The 22009-nt window shown below is 39.7% G+C and overlaps 2 protein-coding genes across 2 annotated transcripts; one reads left to right on the top strand and one right to left on the bottom strand.

Moving 5' to 3' along the window:
* Positions 1–261: 261 nt before the first annotated feature.
* On the top strand, positions 262–15274 carry enpep (glutamyl aminopeptidase). Its single transcript, XM_080479395.1, has 20 exons — positions 262–1090; positions 2208–2349; positions 3700–3834; positions 3985–4105; positions 4732–4886; positions 6265–6378; positions 6484–6618; positions 6744–6809; positions 6889–6954; positions 7916–8076; positions 8984–9066; positions 9150–9286; positions 10245–10300; positions 10382–10529; positions 11010–11083; positions 11401–11505; positions 11648–11821; positions 11939–12079; positions 13039–13120; positions 13924–15274. Exons 1-20 carry the CDS (start codon positions 465–467, stop codon positions 14068–14070), a joined length of 2868 nt encoding a protein of 955 aa, XP_080335521.1. The 5' UTR covers positions 262–464; the 3' UTR covers positions 14071–15274.
* A 3259-nt stretch (positions 15275–18533) lies between these two features.
* LOC308120070 (GTPase IMAP family member 9-like) lies at positions 18534–21506 on the bottom strand. The gene is made up of 2 exons (XM_080480462.1): positions 21352–21506; positions 18534–19831 (listed from the first exon to the last, which is right to left on the bottom strand). Exons 1-2 carry the CDS (start codon positions 21371–21373, stop codon positions 18864–18866), a joined length of 990 nt encoding a protein of 329 aa, XP_080336588.1. The 5' UTR covers positions 21374–21506; the 3' UTR covers positions 18534–18863.
* Between the last annotated feature and the right edge of the window lie 503 nt (positions 21507–22009).

Genomic DNA, 22009 nt, shown 5'->3' with positions numbered 1-22009 from the left:
TTGAAAAATGATTTTTCCAGATGAGAACTTGCTTTATGTCCATATAAGGATGACAAATCCACCAAAAGATGACAGGTTCAGGCACTCACAACAGTATTGGACACACATGCACCAAGAACATAAGTTCATGGTCAATTACTAGCATTAGTCACACTGGGAACAACAAACTACCCACAGAAAGTTTGAGCTGTTGATTTACAGATCGTAGATGTTTAACAGGCGGAGGCGTGTTAACAGCATGAGGGACAGAATAAATCTCTCACTCGATGTGTGAGATTCTCTTTGCTGTCTGACAGATTTCCTCTCCTCACTTTTCTTCTCTCCACCCCTCGGCACCACAGAGGCAAAGCTTTGGAGCGGCTCACGCAGCTAATTTAAAGCCTGCAGCTCTGACTCATGGTCAGCTTCAGAGCAGTTCACCCCTAGAAAATCCAGATTTGCTTGCTTGGGGTTTATAAGCGACCATGGTTTACGACATGGAGGTGGACAGGGAAGAGAAGCGCTACTGCATTCGAGGTAAGCATGTAGCCATCATCTGTGTGACCGTGGTGGTGTGCGCTTTGGCAGTGGGCCTTGGGGTGGGCCTCACTGCCACTTCCACAACCTCCACAACACCAGCTCCGTCAACAGCGCCCACCCAGCCCCCTCCTCCCGACAGAGGACCCTGCACACCTTCCACTGACTCCAGTGGAGACTGGAAGAATTTCCGTTTGCCCGAGTACGTGAATCCGGTCCATTATGACCTGCACCTGGAGCCAGACTTGGCGAGCGACACTTACACGGGAACCGTGGATATCCAAGTGGAAGTGAGCAAGAAAACCCGCCATCTGTGGCTCCACACCAGAGAGACGTTTGTCAGCGCCGCTCCCAGGCTCAAGAAGATTAACAGTCAAGGGCAGCAGATAGAGATGGCAGTGAAACGCTGTTTTGAATACAAACCCCAGGAGTACGTGGTGGTGGAGGTCAAAGATGTGCTGGACATTACGACTCCTGGAGAGTCATACGTACTCAGTCTGGACTTCTATGGTTGGCTCAATGGATCTGTGGTGGGATTTTACAGAGTTATCTACACGGAGGAGGGTATAACCAAGTAAGTTCTCTTCTTTGAGTCAATAAACACTATAGTACACACGATTATATGGAAGACCACATAAAAAGTGCATTATCAGCCGAATGAAACAATTCTTATGGTTTCACTAAACGCTATTGTTCGTGTAAAACTTTCATTCAACACAAATGACCAATAAGTTGATTTATAGATATTAGTGAATCAGTAGATTGTATTACACACAGATATTCCATTTCATCTCATATTAAAAATGCGAGAAGGTTAAAAGAAAAAAAGCAATTTATTATGAATAATGATCCAATAATGCCACTGCCACTCCACATCACAGACAATTATGAGCTTTATTTCGTTGTAACTGTGAGCAGACACCTGGATATATTGAACATGTTTTAGCTTTTGTATCAATCACGTCAGTTTGCATGATAATCAGGATCAAACATGAAGTCAGATGGAATAGTCTTGAGAGTCTAGGAAAATTTCCAGAAGAATGACTTTGAAAGGAGTAACTGAAGAAAAATTAGCATTGGGGAAGTCCAACTCTTAGTTTGAACAGGATTTTTCAGCCTGAAATTACCACTTGATTTTGCTGTTCTAAGTTATCATAAGCTGTTGATTATTAACTTTATAACTGTTCTTGAAAGATATTTGTAAATAAATTAGCTGCCAATGCAGAGAAACATCACTCATATGTTCATTACGTGAACCTCATGCGATGTTTGACACAGTAATAAACACGCTGCGTTTTTGCTCCTTTAGTGAAACTTCACCTTAATCTAATAGAAATAATATTTGGTTATGTTTTGGCTGCATCGCTATCTTCAACAGCTTCTCGTCAAACTAACACTCATGAGCAGGATGTGGTTGTACAAACTTTGTAGTTTGCAGCTGGCAGCATTGAGTAATCACATCAGCCACGGTGGGTTCTGATAAAGACATCTGGTTAGATTGCAGAAAATCTAAACCCCCTGTCCAATATTCCTCAAACCAATTCTAACAAATCATCCAACATGTGTCCGGGAACTGAATCCCTTCAGCATTAAACTTCAATAAGATCCAGACAAACTATGCTTAAAAGCCCTCAAAGCATCTGGTTTCAAATACATTCAACAATGTTTTGTCTTTTTTTTTTGGCCGCCAGAAAGATTGCTGCGACCGATCATGAGCCAACAGATGCCCGCAAGTCGTTCCCCTGCTTTGACGAACCCAACAAGAAAGCGACCTACACAGTCTCCATCACTCATGATGACCAGTATAGCGCTTTGTCCAACATGCCACCGGAGGTACAGTGGGACTTCAGTTGTAAATACGTAGATTTATTCTGGTGGAAATGTGAAACTTTTAACTTGGCAAGGGTGGGTTACAGGTTTGCAAGGGTTTACTGTGGTTGGACAGTATTCAAGCTGCACTGGTTTTTCAGTGGGTGTATGAATTCCTGGGGTCTCGCGGGGCTCCCACCTCACAGTGAGGATATCTCTGGTTTGAAGATGGGCTGCTCAGGTGTTCGAAGTTAATTTGTGACTCTAAATTGCCTGTAGGTAAGATTGTGATTGCGTGTGAGTGGACTGGTGATCCAACTTGGAAATGTTCCAGTCTTATTGAGGTGCTCCAGACAGTCCTGTATTCGAGGATACAGAACCAAAAGCATTGACACTATTTCTCTCTACTTCATGTTAGTGAGTAGAACCAGTGCTGTCTTTATACACACAAGAAAAGATGTCCTCCACATGCCACTGCAGCTTAAAGATCCCAATCAGAAATTCTAAAATACATGTAAAATTAAATTAATACTTATTTATTCCTTAATTTCTCCACTGCTTTTTAGCTAACAAACATTTGTTGATGTTCCTTTTCGTTATACATGTCAAAATCTATGAACATGTGACCGTATTTCAATTTTACCTTCATAACATCCCAACCAGTTACTCCACTCTGAGAAGACACAACCTCAATGGATTATTGATGGGCGAGCAAGACAGAAAATAACACACAATGCAGGTGTAGATGCCAACTAAACATAATGCTCATGATCATGATTCTTTACCAAGTTTTTAAAGAATATCTCTCTGGAATTAATAAGATATGTCTATTCTATTCTATTCTATTCTATTCTGCCAGTTAAATAAATGCTCTGAGTAATTTCTATAGAATTGCTTTACATTTTTATTTGGATTTCACTGAGTGACCTAGCTTTTCTGAAATTGTGGTTATGAGGCAATAAAAGTTAAAACCTTTGAAATGATTGTATGCAAATCAGTCCATAGTTTGCAAAACCTCCTATCAACCGGTTCTTCTTAAGAAATTCTTCACAGCTCAAGACACAAGGTCAGGTTCCCTGACATGATAAGATTCACTATTACTCACTAAAGCTCTGCCAATCTTTGCATTCAAACGTTTCCAGTTTTTTCAGAGCAAATTCAAAACATTCCCCATTATCAAAGCAAGCAAACAAACAAATGGAAACCAGACTGAGTAAAGAAACAGGAAGCCAGGCCCAGAGTACATGTTGTGAATGCTGAAGGGGGTGGGGGAATCAATCGTGCGCCTCTGTTTGTTGGACAGCGACCCAACCACCTCTGCAGGCCCAGAGACGTCCACCATTAATCCATCAGACTTTTGTTCTGCCTCCCCAGGGTGAACCTCAAAAACAGCCTGGCAATAAGCTGAAAACCTCCTTCCAAAAATCAGTTCCAATGAGTACCTACTTGGTATGTTTTGCGGTGCACCAGTTTAAATATGTGGAGAGGAAATCCAAGAGCGGAATTCCGGTGAGTTTGCCGTCACTTGTCAAAAAAACTTTCAGGCACAAATTTGGCACAAACTCACAATGTTGGATTGAGACTGTTCATACAATTGTCTGTGTGTGTGTGTGTGTGTGTGTGTGTGTGTGTGTGTGTGTGTGTGTGTTTTTTTGGCAGTTGAGGATCTACGCCCAGCCGACTCAGCTGAAAACAGCAGAATACGCAGCCAACACAACCCAGATTATATTTGACTACTTTGAGGAATATTTCGACATGAGTTATTCCCTCACCAAACTGGGTATACAAAGTTATTTATATGTACATACAAACATGGACACATGCAGTAAATAGTTACTCTTTTTTACATGGACACTACTGTTTATCACACATTGTTCAAGCTGTTCACTCTCTGATATGATCATATACCAGATCATATGATTAGAATGGGGGTGCAACATTCATTTAATTATAATAACAGCTTTTTTTTTTTTCCTGTATGGAGACAAAGTTACATGTAGTCATTAGATTATGAATGCAATGACAAAAACCCTCTATTCATTGTGCAGACTTTAGGGAAAGCTGGTTTACCACTATCCCGGTTAATTAGTGTTATTTTCTACCTTCGGTGAGATAACAACATGACATACTCTGTTCATGAGACATTAGGTCATACAAACACACAAACAAACCAAACAGTCATGCCAGCACTTCTGCTAAATGGCCCCAGTGTATGTGTACCACTTTTCTCTTGTTGGTAATATGGGTTCAAATATTAATCTGTTACTGTAACTCCAGTATCAATGGCAGTGGTGGGAGTAGTTGTCTTGCTCCACACTCACTTTCTTTCAATTAAGTCACTTAAAGCAATTAAACCTTCATTAGGCTGTTGGCATCGATAGACTCACTGTGCTGTTTTTGGTCCAGATAAAATAGCCATTCCTGACTTTGGTACTGGTGCCATGGAGAACTGGGGCCTTATCACCTACCGGGAGACCAACCTTCTCTATGACGAGAATCAGTCATCCTCCTACAACAAGCAAAGAGTGGCCAGTGTCATCGCCCACGAGCTCGTTCACCAGGTAATTGTGTTATTTATTACCTGATCTGAATATGTTTGAGGAACAGAGCCTATAATAAACCCCACATGTGATTAAAGCTGGGTGGTGTGTGTGTGTGTGTGTGTGTGTGTGTGTGTGTGTGTGTGTGTGTGTGTGTGTGTGTGTGCGCGGACACTCTAAAGAGTAAAGAGCGGTTATCCAGGGAATATCATGACATTGTTATTGAGTAGCTCGGAACTAAGAATAAAAGGAAGTCTGACGATCGTACAGTATATCTCACACATGCGAGAGTCACGTGATAAATGTCTGTACCAGATGATTCTTTATTACGACTAGCAGTAATTTTGATTATGATTCCAGAGTTCAGATACAGATTTCGGGAACATTTTATTCTAACATATCAGCTGTTTTACAACGACAGCAGATAAGAGGACTGCAAACAGTCTATAAAGATTTATGAACTGATTAAAGCCACACGAACGAGAACTGCTTGTAGTTCATTTTCCACTGCTGCGGAAGATTTACAAGGCCTGTTGTTCTGTGTGATAAACTTTACACCGTTACAGCATGTTGTTAAGATATATGTGATTTGTGGAAGGGTGAATGACTCTGCAATATTGTGCTTTTCCTATTTCTGGATATACAATATATTTGAAGGAATTGTATTCCTTTGTTATCTTATTCAGCTTTCTCCAGTAATAAGTAGCCATTCATTCATTAATGAATAAACAATATTAATATCAGAGGAGTGAGGATTTATAGAATGAATTAAAATTGTGGAAGTGGGAACTTTACAGAATTTAACATTCTGAAACAACCAGCATGATAAAAAAAACCTTTTAACAAGTGAATTAACCAACAACCAGGATGAAAAGAGTTGGGATAGATTTAGAAGAAGTCAGATATATGTAACTGTGTTTTCCTCTATTGATACAGCTTAAAGTAACACATACTGTTTACATAGTGACTCACTCAATGACTTTATTTAGTGTCTAAATAACCAACTCAGCATATCACCTTCTGCCAACCAAAAGAGGTCAGGGTTATTATGTTTTTTTTAGTTTTTTTTAAAACAAAGCAATTCTTAAATCATTATACAGTGGATAATAGAACATGAAATGAAATTCATCCTCCACCAAACGTAAGTCACAAACATTACATAGCCTGTTCTCTTCAGAGACCCCTTTGTAATGACCCACCTCTACCTCTAGGGGCAGCACTCCTGCTCCGAGCTGAGCACACAGACCTCTGCCCTCTTTAAATCACAGTTAACATAAAGTTCTGTGGAAAAACAAACTTTCAAATGAACGTAACTTCTCAATTTAGGTTTATTTAACAGTTTGAGCTTCCACTGCTCTTTGTAATTATCAACTAATATCTGCAAGGTGTCTCTTTTCAGTGGTTTGGGAACATTGTAACCATGGATTGGTGGGATGACCTTTGGCTCAACGAGGGCTTTGCCAGTTTCTTTGAGTATGTTGGCGTGGAGGAAGCGGAACCAACCTGGGGCATGGTGAGTCCTGACATGAAGCCACAGAATTACATACAACACACTGCTGGTCCCAGCTCATTCCAGCCTCATCTCCGACTCCCTCTGTGCTCCCCTGGGTTTCTACAGCGCGACATCATGATCATCAGTGACGTACTTCCTGTCATGGTGAACGACGCGCTGCTTACCTCTCATCCCATCATTGTGGACGTGTCAACGCCAGCAGAAATCACCTCTGTGTTTGATGCCATCTCGTACAGTAAGGTAAAACACCATCACGCAACATCAAAGGCTTTACTCGGTAGTCCAGAGAACCTTGCATACACAAAAAATTCAAAAGAAACACACAAGATGCAAGAAAACTACTTGGTTGTGTTTGATCATTCTAGGGAGCGTCCATCCTCAGGATGTTGGAGGACTGGATGGGAAAAGAACAGTTCCGAGATGGATGTCGAGTAAGTTGGCTGCACTGAACTGCTTTTGTTTCGTGTCAAAGTGTTCCTCTCGCTGACATTTTTTTTCTTCTCTCAACAGAAATATTTGGTGGAATACCACTTTCAGAATGCCAAGACTGCTAACTTCTGGGCATCCCTCGCCAGTGTACGTACATAATCGAAATAATTTTTTTAATCATATTTTGTTTTAAGTTTAGAGTATAGACCCGAAAGTAACTGAAAGAAAAATAGATTTTCTTCAGTTGTGGCCTTAGAGTTTTAGCACTTTGCTGTTCATTAGTAATTCACAGGATATTTTCAAAGTGGCTTCATTATCATTGTCTGATCGGACCATCAAAAAAAAAAAAACAACAGTTCACTTCTTCTCAATGACTACAATAAAAAGTTTTATGAGGGCAAAAGGCTAAAAATCGAATGTTAGGTGGGTCTCATTACATTTAGAATGGCAGCTATCTTGTCACGTTTCACATCGTCACAGAGTTCATGGCTTGATTAGCTCCATTTTTGGCAATAAAACAGTTGCATCAAAGTTGTAAATTGAGTTCACCTCTCGCTGGACGATAGATGATGAGATAACTAAGTTAACTGACTACTACAATAAGTTTTAAATGTCTGTCAAGTCTGAAGAAAAGTGTGAAGAGAAAAGTGATTTTAACAGCTACATAAAAGGTAAAGCCAGCAGTAACTTCTGTTCTTTTTCTATTTTAGTGTATAATGCGTACACCGAGCACAATAAAGTTAGGTTTTTATGTCTGTTTGAAAAATAGAGGTGGAGTGACTGAAAGAAATGAATTACATAAAAAACATAAATTTATTTAGCAGAGAGCCATAAGTACAGGATCGGTGATGTCAAACCTAACAACCATTATGAGCCGTGTGTTTTCATAAGCACAAGTGCGTTGTGTATCAGAAAGCCGCTCACACTCATTGAGGATATTACATGCAGTTGTTTTGTATGATCAACACCAGACTCACTTTTATCCCTCACCACAACTTGACACTAGGTTGACCAAAGTAACCAAACAACACAGATATTTTCCTCTTTATTGAAATTTTTAAAAAAAGCAAAAAAGTGTCATGTTCTTTGACACCCCCTCTTCTTTCAGGTGAGTGGCTTGCCAGTGGCAGATGTGATGGACACATGGACTAAACAGATGGGTTATCCCGTGCTGGACGTGACCGTCTCAGAGACCGACGCCAGACTGAGTCAAAGACGTTTCCTTTTAGACCCTAATGCCAACGCCACTCTTCCTCCTACGCCTCTTGGGTATGTGATGTCAAGAACACTCTTCTTTGAATGGGATCGAGATAATATCATTTTGCATGAGTACTGATCAATCTGGACAAAATGTCTAAAGGTGTCTTCAAACTGTAAATACGATGTGGTTAAGATATTGGCCAGAATGGATGCAACGTGCAATGTAGAAACTATTTGAATTCATAAGTAAGTAAGGTATCACCCTAATATGGCTTGAGGATGTAATGATTGAACTGTTATGACAAGACATCAGACCTTTTAAGCGTATAATGACCATAAACGACTCAAGTGGGAAAATGTGCTATATATTGAAGTAACCCTCACAGAAAAACTTCATGGATTCTCCTGCCCCTCTCGTCTCTGTTAAGCTCTATAGCAACTTCGGATGCTTTTGCTTTAGTGTCGGAGCTTGATGGATGATGGATCACAAAGTGGCCCAGTCAAGGCCCCATAGCACTAAGCTGTACACCAACTGTTCTTGTTCCACTTTAGACAAAGAAAACTTCTGATCGCCAAGATGGAAGACCTCAAGTAAAATGTCACCTAAAATAATAATAAAAAAAAATCTCCATCTCTATCTGTATTTACTGATATTGTGCACTAATCACCAACGTAATGAACTAAAAGTAAGATTTTTTGTACCCATTCAATCACACAGCGCTGAGATCAGAAACTTTCTCTAAATTACAATTTAATTTGTTAAAATGCTCACGGTGGAGCTTTTTCTCTATTTTTCCTCTCTGATCTCATAATAGATTACACCAAAATCAGATAAATGGATCATTCATATGATGATAAACTTTATCTATGTTGCACCAAATACAAGACAGTCATTTCTTGGTGCTTTTTACAGAGAGAAACCCAACAAACATATGAGCATAACGTATTTAACAGTCTTGTTATTGTCATGTTACAGGTACAAGTGGACAATTCCAGTTAAATGGCACTCAGTGGGAAGCAACAAGAACCAGTTGATAATGTTTGACAAGAACGTGACAGGTAGTGGTTTTAGGAGTGATTTTCTTCTGAGATAAGAGGATGGAGAGCGACGGAACAATTATAATTTGCATATATATTTTCAGATCTTCTCATCTCTAACTACACACCAGCAGAAGACGGCCTCCTGAAGATTAACAATGATCACATTGGATTCTACAGAGTAAACCATGACGACCAGATGTGGAATCGCATTCGTCAACAGCTTCAGACCAATCACTTGGTAAGGCCGGTCGAGCAAATGTAATTCTTTTCTGTTCTGTTATTTGATTTTATATGCACAATTTTGATGTGCACCGGGATTATTTATTTATTTATTTATTTATTTATTTATTTATTTATTTATTTATTTATTTATTTATTTATTTATTTATTAAATTTTTTTAATGGAAGGCACCATATATGAAAAGGTGAATGAAAATAATACTGTATTGTATTGCTACAATCTATTTCTCATGTAAACAGGGTTAAACCCTGACACAACCCTTATTTGAATATTTGCAGGTGATGTCCCTTTTTGTGTTATTCTTAGTTAATTGCTCATGTGAGGCATGTAAACGGAAAGCGCAGGGACGATATACAGGATCTCTGTAAATCGGGCCCTAAAAGGGTAATACAGTATTAACTAAGGTAAACACAATGTACTTTTGTTAAGAAGCATTAGAAAATAATGGATAATAAAACTTTTTTTGTAAAAATCTTTAAAAATTAGACATGACAAGAGTTTACAGAAAACAAAAGCCTGAATAAATGACAAAAGACTTTTCCAGACAGTTCATCCTGTTCACACTGGGAATGTTAAACTGTTCTGTTGTTTTGTGTCTGAACCGGATAAGATAGAAGATGGACGTGTGGGTGGATCGGCTTGACCATACAAACATCACTTTAAGTTATTTAATATTCATATTGCATTTAATGTAATTAGGACAAAGTAGGTCAAATGAAACTGCAGTAATTTTTTTTCTCCAGTAGACAGATGTGGTCTAGCGATACCGATTAGGATTCCAGTGAGTGTGACTGCTTCCTTCTTGATATGGAGGAAACGAGGAAAAACACTTTCCACCAGAATCAAAAAAAAAAAAAACACACATTCCTCTTCATGTTTTTACATCTTCCTCTATAATCAACTACAGTTCCAACATGCTTGTCTGACCGTGATCAATTTTCTTTTGCATTAACAGGAGTTTGACGCGGCTGATCGCACAAGCTACATCGATGATGTCTTTGCTCTTTCAAGGTAGAAATTCAGCCAAGATTATAGTCTGCCAGCAGTCGTTTCATAAATCGAACCTATTTCTTGTTTGATTTCACTGTTCAGGGCTGACATTATAGATTATGGCAATGCTTTTAATCTCACAATGTACCTGGCGAATGAGGCTGACTACATAGTCTGGGACCGCGTGGCCTCCTCTATCAGCTATCCTCGGGACATGCTGTCGGGACATTCACTCTACTCGAAGTTTCAGGTAAGCAGGCAACAACTCTCTTCAAATCAGCCCAGATGGATGCATTTAGTCTTGTTGTTCAGTCTCTCTGGTACCTTCATGGCGCCTCATGCCTCTTTTTATGTAGTGTTGTGGTCTGGCCGTGCCTCGTTTTGTCACACTTCAATCTTGTTTGTCTGCTCAGGTTTATGCTTCTGGTTTGCTCTTGTGGCTCATTTCTAAGTTCATGTCTGACTGATGTTTCTCCTTCTCAGGTGTCTTGTTGCTTCACTCTCATTGTGTCTCATTCACCTTCTCCGCTGCGTCTCTTTACTCCTTTTTGTTTATCTGCAGTTTGTCCTCGTATCCCTGTTGGTTACATTGTTTTTACCAGTTTACTCACCTGCTTGACTTTTTCTGCATTTTTTCCCCTTGACTTTGGTTTCTTATAATACATTTCTGTGTCTTCTTGTTATCATGCAACTTGTAAATATGACTGATGTTATTGCTGCTTTTCTTCAGAAACTGTTTCGAGGCCATGTCGAAAAGATTTCAAAACAGCTCGGGTGGAATGATGAGGGAACACAGACACAGAGGTACAACAGCAAACTCACATTTCTACTTCAGGGCTGAATTTCATTCTTGGATAACTTTATTCTTAAGCTTTATAGACCAGAAATATATAAATAAATCAGGCTGTGAGGAGGCTCTGTATTTGCTCTCTCTTGCTCCCCGTGGCCTCTGTATTTGTTGTCCAAGATGAGTCTGTTCAAGAGGACATTATTTGTGTGTTTAGAGTGTCCTGAAAGCAGGATTCATCTGTACCCAATCATTTGCTGTTAAATGATGGTAACACCATGTTTCAAGCCTCTGATGATGATGATGACGATAATGATGATGATGTGTTTGACAGGTTACTCAGAGAGACTGTCCTTGGCATTGCCTGTCAGATGGGAGATCAGGATGCCCTGAACCACGCCTCAGGCATATTCAACGATTGGATTGATGGAATAAACAGGTATTCCCCTCGATACGTTACAATCCAGTTAAAAGACAAGCAGTCTATCTTACTCATCTTAAAAAAAATGTTTGATAGCAGTTGCTGTAGAATGGGGGTTAACACTTTGGTAACGTGGCATTTCATTTTTGTTGACCGGCAGCAATGTGGCAGTGAATCTCAGGCTGCTGGTATACCGGTACGGCATGAAGAACGCGGGTACTCCCGAAAAGTGGAACAAAATGTTCCAAACGTATCGAGAGACTTCTTTGGCTCAGGAGAAGGACAAGCTGCTCTATGGACTGGCATCGGTGAACAATAAAGATCTTCTCTATCAGTAAGTAAACCATTGACATCGGTCGTGGTCTTGTATTGTTAAACTGTCACATTTAAACATGTCAAATGAAGAGTAAGTGTAACCTATACTTAACGTCAAGGATCTTCTGTGCGACAGGCTCCTGGAGGCAACAAAGAATGAGAGCATAGTGAGGAGTCAGGATTTGTTCACCGTGGTGAGATACGTGTCCTACAACCCCCAGGGCCAGAGCTTGGCCTGGGACTGGACCACGTTTAACTGGGACTACCTGGTAAAGAGGTCAGTGCTGCTACGAGTTCCATGAATGTTCCGTGAATGTGGGACTTTCAGTCTATTTCCTGGACACGTCTCTTGATGCTTCAGCCCTCTCGCTTTGAAGCTCCTCCAGCTTTCTTGAAAAAGACTTTGCTTGGATTTCTTCTCCACGCCGCAGCTCGTCCCTGCCGCTCATCCACCAGCTTTGATCTCTGAGAATTTGGCTCTGCAGCCTTCCTTCGCAATATGGAGACTGTCAGTGAGAGTCAAGTCAGCTGTCCGGGTTGAACCTAACCTAAATACAGTTTGTGTGGTTTATACGCTGCAGAAATAGTGATCGGCTCAAACTGGACATATTATAACGTTGCGCTTTAATAATAAACACTGCAATCCAACATCAACCTGTGTAAAAACTCTAACAGTTGTTTGAATGGGTTTTACTGAGACACATTGAGAAAAAAAAATCATTGTAAATGGCCTGAAACCAAGATAAGCATAATCTACCAACAAATGCCAAAACAAATGTTTGATTACATTTATCGTTTGAGTCATTCAGATAAGATTCGGTTTTTTTTTAAATTGTATTCAACTCATGAGGTTAAACATTCACTGTCCTCCATATTGAGATAACATGCAATATGGTATCAGCAGATAACAGGAACTCAGACAAGGAAGTTGTGGCTAATTTGTCAACTCTCCAAAGCCATTTACTTTTTGATGTCATAACAATCTGGACCTTGTGTGTTTAATGTTTCACACAAACGCGATTGAAAAGTTGTTTTTTGTGATTGAGAAACAATATGAATTGTCCAATTATATAAGCCTCTTACATTTTACAGTCTTTTTTTTATTTTGCATAATGAAGATATGCATGCTTTCATTTTTTTAGCGCACATACAATGCTTGCAGAACTTCAGTCACACTCAGGTGTGCACTGATGGTGTATCTCGTTGGTAACGGCGGTGACTTCTCTGTTGTTCCAGGTACACCATCAACGACAGAAACTTTGGCCGCCTACTGAATCAAATCAGCACCACCTACAACACAGTTTATCAACTACAGAAGGTGAGCATTGATTTTCATTATTCCGAAGAGCTGATGTATATTTTACATTTGTGTCTCTATAGAAGTCCGAATTGCATACTTAACTCTTAACATAACATTCTAGGATTTTTTTTTTTTTATGCCCAGTCCTGTTCAGTAAAAGCTTTTGGTTTCAAGCAATGCTACTGTGATAAATACATCGGATGGTTTGTCATTGTTTTACCTAAATAAGTTTCTCAAAAACGTCCTGGTTTGATAAAGAAATGCTTGTGAGGTCTTCTTGCTATGACTTGCTCCGGTGATTCCCTCAAAGACGATCAGCTGAATATAAGCATTCCTTGCGAAAGCAAAGGAAGCAAATATTAGAAAGATTGTTCAGAATTGAATGTAGAAATTCTTCTTGCATCCTAGCAACAATCACTAAATTCAATGCTACGACAATACAAAGAAAAAAACCTGATTTCACATTACCAATACAAACATTTTTTTAGGATGCAATAATGTTAGTGAGAATGAGACATTGAGATGGAATTAGTGTCAGTGTACCTGCCTACATGCCTATATGTGCCCCCTGGACATATCAACGCATCGGTTTGACCCCCTCCGTGTTCGGAATTCTCCTTCAATTGTGGAGTTCAGTGTAATATTTTGATATTCTCATGCAAAGAAGCAACTTCAGTGTGTCAGATAACTGCTGAAAAGGGTTGTGAATATAACCTCCGTAGGTTTTGCGTCGTATTTTCCCCCGATGACACAATGCTAAGATGTCGACAGTTTCTGTCTTTTGGCTTCTCATAACATCATTTTCCCCGCCGATCTTTCAGATGGAGAACTTCTTTCGGTTTACACCAAATGCTGGTGCTGGCGAGATGCCCAGGGATCAAGCACTGGAAACTGTGAAGAACAACATTGAATGGATCAAGAGGAATGACCAGGAGATCAGCAGTTGGCTGGAGAACAACGTTGCTTGAAGTTCCTCCGGGGAGCCACAGCAGCTGTACCCCTGTACAAATATGTAGCATTACCTCATTCAGTGCATACAGGGATTTATTTATATATTTTCTGGAGGCCGAAGTGAAAGATACTGCAGTTGTCAGCAGCAAGAGCGATGCCTCTTGTGGTCGTCAGCGACATATTATTACACTTTAGACTGATTTGACATGAACCTCTTATCTATTTTTGTAAAATAATATACAATTCAGTTTGTGGGCCAGATTAAAATCAAATGAATATAAATGTGATATCATTATTGAAATTGAGGGAAATCAGAGGTGTTGGAATCATCGTGAACACCTTCTAACTTCACGTTTGGTGTTTGGCTCGTGTGGTTACCACAAATACATGTGTCTCCTTTTATTTGTAATAATTGCACATCAAACCTAAATATGAGTTGTGTTCCTCAAGATCACCAATTGAATAAAAAACATTTTTACTGAAATGACGCTTCAGTCTTGCATTAGTTATTATTTTCACCTGTAATGAGACTGTGAACATGTTGTGCCACTCAAAAACTGTAGTTTTGTACTGTCGCGTTTATGCAGGGTGCACTCTTGGAAGAAAGCAGTCATTTTATTTAGTGACAAACATATGCTAATTTATGTTCTAGTAAAGGTATATAAATGGAGTAATGCAGACTTAATGAATTGAAAAGTCATAGTAAATGTGACTTCTGCATTTTGAGTGAAGGCCTTTAAGTACCAGCCATTTAAAACAATATCTATTTACTAAAATACAGGATATTAAGCATTTAACCAACATTTACTTCTTAGTGTGAGTAAATTTAGATTTCAAAATATTTCAGAGGCATCACCTCTGCTAGATTTTAAAGACATTAATTTGACAGTTGTTGCTTTTTTCCCTCTGGTCTACTGTCAAAATGATTTAATGACCTTACAGGGGAGGTAAATGAAAATATTTTAGAAGAGTTTATTTTTCTAATGTATTGCCAGGATGAGCACTTGTTATCACTGTGGTCAAATGGCGAGTACTTATAGGTTTGTATTGGAGCAATTGACATTAAGTGAGGGGTTTGCATATTTTCCTCGATGTTGGCTTTCACTTAATACTCCAGCTTTAACTCAAAATCCAATGACATGCTTGTTAGATTAGTACTAAGCCTCACATTTGTGTGCATATTGAAAAAGTTGTAACAAAGAAATAAAAGCCCATTTATTTAAACTCAGTGTCTTTCTGGAAATGTAGTTGTATAAATAAGTAATATCGCTGCTGCAGACTTTAAATTGGATGGACTCATTAGTTATGATTGTAAATCAGCCTCATTTGTCTTGTCAGGAGAGAATTATATCAGCACTGAAAATGACACTTTATTTAACACATATTACGTCAGTCCTCTATTTCTAGATGAATCATTGATTCTCAAACTGTGGTTCCCTCTCGTGGTAAATAATGGAATGTCATAGTTGCTTTTATTGCTTTTATATAATTCTTTAAACAAGAATGATCTTTGCCGAACTCTTTTTTCAACATCACTTTTATTTGTCGATGGCAAATTTGCATGTTGGTTATGTTGGTTTTACTTCAGTTTTCCCAACATTTTCTCAGGCGGTACACTGTGTGGAAAGGGGAACCACTGCTCTAAATAACAGAGACACTTTATCTACTCTCCTTTTAAAGCTTCCCTCTGGATTTTCTCCCAGCAAAATATTCTCTCTTATCACACTGCCCCGGGGGTCCATGCATTGGAAAGGGTTAGTCCAAAAATGAAATAGAAATACTAATAAGATCGTCTAAGTGAATCACTTCTGTAGTTGAGTTGGAAGACGTTTTTAATCCCAGCCTGAAATAAGTTCAACATAATTTTGACAACATAATAATTTTACACGAGACAACTGAAAGAAAGAAAGCTGTATCATTAAAGACCCCAAACTGAACATTACAACTTTCTCCAAAAAGAAACTAACACTTCAGGGTCTTTGCAAATAAAAACAAATAACTACAACTAAAGATTCTCTACTTATAAGTGTTTTGTTTTTTGTTATTTTTGACATCAAGCAACAAATATAATTGTGAACTTACGTGCTTAATAAACGTAATAAACGAATTAAGTGGCATGTGCGATCATGATCCAATTCGGTACAAATAACAATGTTGCCACCAGGTGTCACTGTTCCCCATCTAAACAAGCTTTGGGGCTGCAGTTACTGCAGCACATAACAATTCAATTCAGTTCAATTCAAATCAATTCAATGAGACAGGATAAACTAACTGCTGAAAACACATTTATTTGTTATTTCCCAAATACATTAAAACTGAAAGGAAAACAAAGGTATAAATTACAAGTTCACCGGCACCTCCACACAGTTTCTGCCATCAAGCTAAAGCATGTCAACACTATACAAAATAAATGCATGACAAAAGAAGATTGCTTTAGCTCTGTAGTCTGAATAGAGGAATTAAGATTCAAACTATGTTCTCTGTATGAGAAATCACAAAACTCTCCAGTGTCCTCTAGAGTAACCCTCCTTTGATGAGATCATACACCAAGGCTGGAAGAATATGAAAGCAATGAGAATGTAAAGTGACTTGCAGTGCATGGATAATATATCTTTGCCAAGTTCATCCCTTGAATTATCCAAATGCCTCAATTGTCTACTGCAAAACACATTTCTCAGGTTTCTTAGTTAAGTCCATTTCACTCTTCACTTTAGCCTTCAGGCTATTCCTCCTTTGCTGTTCTGCTACCTTCAGCTCCTTTGAAAGCCTCCGCTTCTCTTTCTTTGAGGCCTTTTTTGCCTTTCTGAACATCTTTGATGAGTAGTGTCTTCCACCATTCTCCAGCACTACTGCGTCAATTTTCTCCATGAGGCCAGTGACTTGCACCGGATCTGTCGCTTCGTTATTGAAGACGTGGTATCTGCAGTGGTAGGTCTGAATGAGCTCTTTGAGTTTTTCGTTCTTCGAAATGAAGCTTTCAATAGTTTGCCTCTTAAGTTTGTCTCCGTGGGTGAACAGCACCAGGGAGTACTTGGCTGCCTCATCGCCGAAAGTACTTTGGATTTTGTTGACAGTGTTTTGTTCTTCTAGGGTGAACCTGCCGAGCCTGAGAACTACCAGGAAGACGTGAGGACCCGGAGCCGACAGAGAAATGCACGTTTTAAGCTTCTTCAACACTTCGTCTTCCTCGCTGACATTGGTGTCAAACAGCCCCGGGGTGTCAATGATGGCGACCTTTCGACCTTTGACCTCGCCCTCAGCTTTCTTGCACCTTACGGTCCAGGACGATGGAGACAGCTCGGACTCAAACGCCTTCCTTCCCAAGATGGTGTTTCCTGTGGCACTTTTCCCTCCTCCCGTCTTCCCCACCAGAATAATCCGCAGTTCATCCGTCTTCTTCGGCTTCACGGATGCTTCTGAAAGAAAACATCAGCGACACATTTATGTTTTTGGTTTTTGGCGGCGGCGCTGCATCATGTTGATCATTCTGGTGAAAAACACCATCTTTGTCATTCCAAGAATGTCAACCAACCAACTTTAGGGAATACTGCAAAGTGAAATGAGGCCACTTCCTTCAGGGAATCTTCACTATAAAAGCCTCACGAGGTTAAGACACGAGGAACTTATCAAAATACCATTCACATGAGCCAAGGTTTTCCAGAATGGTTTTTACCAGATATTATCGGGTGGCTCCATCACGCGTTGCATTCTACTGGCACGTATTTCAATGAACCCAAACTGACGTAGATAACCACGTTGTCCCGCTGCTGTGTGAAGTGGTGAATATGACTCATCATGTAAAGTGTTTGAAGATCACGAGAGCAGCTTTTCATGGCGATCTGTGTGTTTCTGATCTTTTTAACAGTTATTTCTGTTACTTCTCAGCACAAAAATCTTCCTATCCTTCAATCAGTTAATTCATTTTTTATTTTTTTTTTACTTTATTCTTAGACACATCATACTTAGCCTTCTCGTGAGGGTGCGAGTTTAAAGGATTTTATAAAATCAGTAGAATAAAAAAGCAAACTTTGAAAACCTTGTTTACCTCCCACAGTAAACTTCCCACTGCCTTCAGAAAAAGCAAAAATGGTGTTTAAAAAAAAAAAAAAAAAAAAAAAGGTTTTAACGCTCACCAAACTCTGTATAAATATATAAACACATTCTGGTTTGGAAAGTTTTCAAGTTTAAATGTGGAGACAGGAATGTTGTACAATCCTTAGCTCTTCTGAAATATAGTACACTAAGTAAAGTAGCTTTAATGGAAATGTATTTCTTACATTTACTGAAAAGGGTGCTTAGTTACCTTCCACTCCGCGAATGAAATCAGTTTTGAACCAATTACAGCTTGATTTTAAGAATCAACTCACTAAAGATGATGCCGTACATGTGTAATGTAAGTGTCCACTTCTCACTTGTACTTTCATCATCTGGCTGTTTTAGCTATTTTACATACAAAGAAATAAACGAATACCCAGGGTTTCTATGATGTCCAATTAACTTTATTTGAAAGCAACAAATGCATACATACATTTTATCAGTAGAATGCTTTCTGGTAAGTTGAACAATGATTAAACCTCATTTAGAAATGAGAAGATGTGATGATTGAAACACAACAACATGACTATGAACTACTGCAGTATTATTAAAAGCAGCTCAAGGCTCAAGGTGATGGAAGGTCTTCCAGGAATGAAAATTTGAACATTCGCACAGTAAATCTTTCTTGCATGCAGGTGGAGAATCTGATGACTTAAACATATTTGGTGATATTAATATACAAACACTACTTATTTAACTGGATGCTGCGCTATCCTCACTGCACGTGGCATTTATTCGAAAGCCCCACCGCCACAGCGCCGATAGCAGCTCCGGCGGCGGCTCCAGCTGCGGCTCCGACAACCATGCCAATTGGACCTCCTCCAATGCCAAGCAAGCCCCCGACAGCAGCCCCATAGACCGCCCCTATAGCCACCGCCGGTGCAGAGGTGAACTTGTTTGATCTCTCAGCCTGGGCTCGGGCAGTATGCTCGTATTTCATGTGCACCCGCGTCTCCTCCCTGCGATAGACACTTCCTTTGCACCTTGCTCTCAGTTCATCCAGCTCCATCTTCTTCGCCGCTTGCATCTCCTTCAGGATTCGCTCTTTCTCCTTCTTTATGGCAAGCTCCGCTCGCATGAACATTGCGTTGCTGTAGTAGCCTCCGCCATTCTCCATGATCATGCTCTCGATTTTGTCCATGAGAAGGCTTGTTTGCTTGGGGTCTTTGATTTCGTTGTTGAAACTGTGGTATCTGTTGTGGCACTGTTTGATGAGGATCCTCAGATCAGGGCTCTCCGAGATGAAGCCCTCGATGCTTTGCTGCTTCAGCTGGTCTCCGTGTGTGAACAGCACCATTGAGTAATTTGCTGCGTTCTCGCCAAAAGTGGTCTGGATCATTTTGACAGTGTCCTTCTCCTCCTGCGTGAACCTTCCCAGCTGAAGCACCACCAGGAAGGCGTGAGGGCCGGGGGCAGAGAGAGAGATGCACATCTTGATCTTATTCAGGACTTCTTCCTGCGTGAAGTTTGTGTCGAAGAGCCCCGGAGTGTCGATGACGGCGACGCTTCGGCCGGCCACGTCCCCTTTGGCTTTCTGGCAATTAGAGGTGAGGGAAGACGGCGACAGGTCAGACTCGAAGGCTTCCCTCCCCAGGATGGTGTTTCCTGCTGCACTCTTCCCCACTCCAGTCTTTCCGACCAGAACAATCCTTCTTTCGTCTTGAAGTGTGGCATCATAGTACCCTGTCGGACAGAAATACCACTTCTTTGTTACAGGGTGGGTGCATTCTCCGGAGGAAGATAGAATCTCAGTTCACTACATCCCTGAAACAGTATGGACATTTCTTGCATCCATTACACTACCCAAGACTGTTTCGCTGTCTGCTGATTAAATCACACGTGATTGTGCTTGAAAGAAAACAGGTTATGTAGATATACAGATTATCCTTTCAGTCCGTGTTAGCTTGTATTGTCTAACTCCATATCACTCGTCTGTCCAGGTTTTTAATGCTGCAATACCACGTGAGGTTTCTACAAGTCATGTTCAAAGACAAAGGAATGGGACACTTCAAAATCAGTCATTTCACAGTTTTTGTTATGAACTCATTTTTTCCCAGTAGAATCGCCTCCAGCACAATCCAATAAGGGATCATTAATAAAAATTGCATGTGATGACAAGTCTGCAGGCACCTCTGATGACGCTCCTGTGTAAGCAGAATAATTATCTGTCCAGTTTAATTTGGTCTTTTATTTATTTATTTTTTTAAATCTCTGACCACGTCTACCTTCCTACCTGGATCTTCATATTTTACTTCACGACTTTGGTACAAATTCAGTAACTAGAGTTATTCTTTATTTCAGTTTCTGTTTTAACAGTAAGAACAACACATACCATGTGTAAACGTCTTCTGAATGAGTGTGGGACTGCTGATCTGACTGAGGAGAAACCTGTTAGCCTGGAAAAACTCCAGAGGACCCGCAATCTTAAGTTTGATAAAGCAGTATATAAGATTGAAGGATGGATTGGAGACCTGAATTTAAAAACAAAAACTAAAAAAAACTTTGCTTTTCAATTAGAACGGCATCCTCGGCACACAGTTAGACGACATATGCTTGATGTCGGCTGCTTATCAGAAGAAGAGTTTCATACCAAATGCAAATTGAGAAGGTACCTAGAAAAGTTTCAAATAGGGAAGTGAACCTATGACCACAGTAGCATACACAAACAAAGCAAAAGTCAGAAAAGATAAGTTCATATTTTTAACTCAATTCAATGAGTGGAGAACAGTTAATTTAACTATAGGATTTATTTATTGATTTATGTTTTTACATGTAATTGGGTAGTGGCTTGTTGTGCCACCACTATGTTCAGGAGGCTTATAATAAATCTGGAATAAGAAGCATAGCAAAAAAAAACAGGCTGCAAAGTTAGGAACAGTGAAATTATGAACAGTGAATGTCTTCCCCCAAAAGTCTACTTACATTTTCTATTGATAATTTTGCTTGATCAGCAATCAAAAGAACTGCTTCTTTTTCTTAAGCGCAATCTTCACAGATAGCCAACTGATGAATATACCAGAGAATTACCAGACAGTATTTTCCTGTTGTCGTTAACCGTTGACCAAACCAGCCAGTAACCAAGCTGAAGTTGTAACCAAGGCATTTCAGATTTTTCTGATGATTCAGACAGCCTCCAGAGAAATTCACTCCATCAGAGGTCATGTAATAAAAAAAAAGATAAATAAAAAGCAAGGGTCTCTTACCGGGATACATATATCCACTCATCTTGAAAAGTGAAATCTCCAAAGGATCCTGCTCTGGCTGCTGATCTGTGTTATTGCCGGTACTGGTTTTTCTACTTGGTGCTTTACTGTCAGCGCCACATGGGCGTTCCTCTTCCTTGTGTTAAGATAAGAGTGACAAACAAGGGAGTTACTTGCTTTTTAAAGCTGAGAACGATTCCTCACATGGTGGATGTTATGTTGTCCACGTTTCATGAATGGAAGTTAATTCGCTCGGAATTAAACCGTATTAAAGCATCCAGTCACACACATCTAAATGTTTATCTTTTAATAAATCAGAATGATTGTCTACCCTTTCACACAGTCTAATGCTCAATTTCCATTGCTTAACTAGAAAATCGACGAGTCATAATGTGGGAAAATTGTGACTCATCACACAAACGAGCAGCTATGCATAAGTCGCATTAGAAGTAAATCATCACCTCTGTAAACAAGTGGAATCTTAGTTGAGGTGTGTCGACATGCCAGCACTTCATTTCAGTCTTTAGAATAACACCCACAGTTTCACAATGTGTTTTGTTGCAAAGACCTCGTTATAAACAGAAAGAACACTCATGAACACAACAGAAGAGCAAAACCACAACATATCTATTTTTTTAAAAATCTTTCTCAATCACAA

Source organism: Lipophrys pholis (genome assembly GCF_963383615.2).
Source record: "Lipophrys pholis genome assembly, chromosome: 14".
In the NCBI taxonomy this organism is placed as follows: domain Eukaryota; kingdom Metazoa; phylum Chordata; class Actinopteri; order Blenniiformes; family Blenniidae; genus Lipophrys; species Lipophrys pholis.
The sequence above is the reverse complement of the archived record's forward strand: the minus strand, read 5'-3'. Positions and strand labels throughout refer to the sequence as shown.

What these genes read in the sequence shown, in the direction of transcription:
- LOC308120070 (XM_080480462.1), bottom strand. Translation starts at nt 21,373, where the DNA reads ATGAGTGGATATATGTATCCCG. An exon ending in GAGTGGATATATGTATCCCG is followed by an intron (nt 19,832 to 21,351) that starts GTAAGAGACCCT and finishes TCTGTCCGACAG; the next exon opens with GGTACTATGATGCCACACTT.
- enpep (XM_080479395.1), top strand. Translation starts at nt 465, where the DNA reads ATGGTTTACGACATGGAGGTGGACAGGGAAGAGAAGCGCTACTGCATT. An exon ending in GATGTCTTTGCTCTTTCAAG is followed by an intron (nt 10,301 to 10,381) that starts GTAGAAATTCAG and finishes TTCACTGTTCAG; the next exon opens with GGCTGACATTATAGATTATG. An exon ending in CAGTTTATCAACTACAGAAG is followed by an intron (nt 13,121 to 13,923) that starts GTGAGCATTGAT and finishes CCGATCTTTCAG; the next exon opens with ATGGAGAACTTCTTTCGGTT.